Genomic DNA, 3,036 nt, shown 5'->3' on the forward strand with positions numbered 1-3,036 from the left:
ATGCTTGTAGTAAGAGTGTACATTCCGAGCTTTCGTTGAAGGAATCCATGCATTCTATGTCTATGCACGCTAACCAAACTTGCGAAACACCATGTGTGTTTCCTAATAGCTACATATATCAGTTCTGGGGTGACTCAGAGGCCGTATAAATCTGGACTGAATTGCCCAGATAGGTGAAGTCATAGTTATTGCGGGTTTGAGCGATGGGTGTCGATATATATGTGTATATGTATTTGCTGCGAGGAATGTCCAATGGACCAAGTTAGCAAAGTACCTAGTATAGCAGACCAAATTTGGATCAAATCAGATAACTTTTCACTTTTGAGTCCAGAAGCATTCTGGGATGGCTCAAGTGAGTCAATCAATGAAGCGGTGTTGAAGTCACTTTGTCGAGGTTGGACTCCAAGTAGGCATGAAGAAGTATCATAGCGAACGAAGAAACTCCAACCAGAATTAGAACCAGTTTAGAATAACCCTACAGCTAGAAGAAATCCATCGAGCAAACCACATCCAATACTTTATAAAACAAAAAAATCACATGTAAACAGCCGCCAACGCCAAAGCCCAGGGTATCAGATGCAGATGAAAAATGCGCAAAGAATACCAACCCAAAAGAACAAAAGAGAGAGCTAAATATAAACAAGAACAAGACCGGGGCAGGGGGGGGGGGCGCAAGGCCTAATAAGAACAAGAGTGCAAGTTTATCCAGGAAAGAAAGGAGGGAGCTAGGCAAGTTCAAAGAATCAACGAATCATGCTCCTCATCTGACAGATTTCTCAAAAACCTCAGATCGCGCTCCTTCTTACTCAAGACACACCTCGGATCCCCCTCCAGGCGATCCTCAGACATCCACTCACTGGGAAAATCCGTCAGCCCAACACGCTGACCCCACTGCCTTCGCTGATACTGCATGAAACCACCGAAATGACGATCAGTGTTCGCAACCCAGATCTCACTACCACAAGGGGAGTAATCCGCGCCGCCGATTTCACCAAAAAAGTCATGGACCTGGCGAGAGCGAAAGAGCTGTGCATCGATGATGGAGATGCGATCTGCAGGCTCGGTGCAGAGGAGGGTTCTGGGACCGCCGCCGACAGGCGAGAACCGTAGAGAGCGGTATCCGGCGATGTCGGAATCAATTGTTTCGAGGGGCCGCCAGGTTCGCGCGTCCCATATAATGACTGTTTTGTCTTGGTTTGCGGTTGCGATGTGCCGCATGTCGGGGGACCAGGCGCAGGCAAAGCCGAAGTCGCGGTGTCCGCGGAGGGGATGAACCGGTCGGCCTGTGTCAGATTCGATGACCCATGCGTCTGGGGAATCGCCTATTACGACGCGCAGACGGGAGTCTGGGGAAGTGGCGGTGCAGTTTATTGGTTGGGAGAGTTCCTGATCGGAGAGGAAGACGTTGGTTTCTGTGTCGAGGATTCGAAGGTGTTTGTCGTTTGAGGCAAAGACGCCAATGGGCGAGGGACCGGTGCGATTAGGAATGATGTCGACGTGATTTGTTATGCCGTCGTTGAAGTCGGGGGTTACGAGGCCCCTGGTGCCGGCGCCGCCCATCGAGCTGCGTAGAGCGTATTCGCCACAGAAACCGCCTGCGATTGTGAGGCCGTGTGCTGTTTTCACCGTGGAGATCTTGACTGGGCCAAGGAAGCCCGAGTCTGGGTCTGCCTTGCTTAGGTCAATGAGACAGGATGCGTCGCCGGTGGTCGGGCTCCATGAATACACCTTCGAGCGGCAGGCGAAATGGACTGTGTTATATGCAGGGGCCGACATCAGGTTGCGAAGCTGGAAATGCTCAATGGACGCCTTGTGGGATGTGTGCATAGAACCTTCCCGGAAAAAAGATTCATGTCGTGAAAGACGTTTGGCATGATTGAGGTGCGAGTAGTCCAAGTTGTGATACGAGGTGTACCAGGCGTCGCGTATCGCTCTTGCATCGGCCCGTTTGACCCGTAGGGTTTCTGTCCACGGGATCTGTTGTAGATCATAAAACTCCCGTCTCCATTCATGGGGGCGCACAATTTCCCGTGGGGGCTTCCAGCTGATCATTTTTGACAACGGACGGAGCTGAGGGGGAATTCGACTTTCGGAATGGAATCCTTGAGGAATGATGTTTGTTTGAACCATCCATCGCTGAATAAATTCGTCAACAGTAAGGTTCCGCTCATAAGCTAGAGAGAATATCAGCTTTCAAGTCCTTGCTGCATGAGAGTGTGTTATCTTACTGGAAGTGTGTATTATAGATGCCGGATGAGGTCCGGGTTCTGTTTGCTCGGCCACGTGGTTCTCAGTCAGATCGTGGACAGATCCCCCAAGGGACTGGGGGAGATCTACATCAATGTCCTCGTAGTTGATGGTGTTGTAGAAATCGTCCAAGTCAAAGTCTACCATTTCAGAATCGTGCATCGGGCGTTGCTTACGCAGGTTGTAGTGTTCTTCCTCATCCGGGTAGAATCGGATGAAATCTTCAAGCTCATCATCTGATTCGGAAGGAGAGGGGTTGGCTTCCATAGTCGTGGACTCGTAATCCATGACCATGTCCTTCTGAGATTCGATATCACTGTCTTGCGCAATAGCGATATTGTGCAGGCCTGTGGTGCGGTGGATCAAAGTCTGAATAGATCCTTCCATATTCACATCGCCACCCGGATACAACCCGTGACCAAACACAAAATCCGGTCTAGCCAGAAGGGTGGGATCATAGCTTCGGTCTGGCAGCAAAGAGCCTCCCGAATCCAAAAGTCTAAATTCCGGCAGACTGCCGGAGGCAGAGGTCGCTACAGCGTTCACAACCTCCGACACAAGAAATGAACCACCTTGCTCATTCACAACATGCGGGAACTGTGACACAGCAGCAAGCGCAGGAACATCAACATCATGTGAATGGCGGTCGATATCGGAAGCCAAGTTCGTTGAAGCCGAAGTCGAGCGATCGTCGTTGGAAAATATATCCGAACGGGGGGTCGAATGTAGGGTCGACGCATCGTCTTCCCGGGTGGATAAACTATCCCCGGAAGAGTGAGCTAAATTCAT

General features: G+C 50.5%; 1 protein-coding gene across 1 annotated transcript; it reads right to left on the minus strand.

Annotated features, from left to right (window-relative positions):
* Window positions 1-735: 735 nt before the first annotated feature.
* Window positions 736-3,036, minus strand: N7529_001531 (WD40 repeat domain-containing protein; the record flags this gene model as incomplete). The annotated part of the gene is made up of 2 exons (XM_057237062.1): window positions 736-2,174; window positions 2,229-3,036. The coding sequence occupies 2 exons, from the start codon at window positions 3,034-3,036 to the stop codon at window positions 736-738; spliced, it is 2,247 nt and encodes a 748-aa protein (XP_057101749.1).

Source organism: Penicillium soppii (genome assembly GCF_028829465.1).
Source record: "Penicillium soppii strain IBT 18220 chromosome Unknown utg000002l, whole genome shotgun sequence".
NCBI lineage: Eukaryota > Fungi > Ascomycota > Eurotiomycetes > Eurotiales > Aspergillaceae > Penicillium > Penicillium soppii.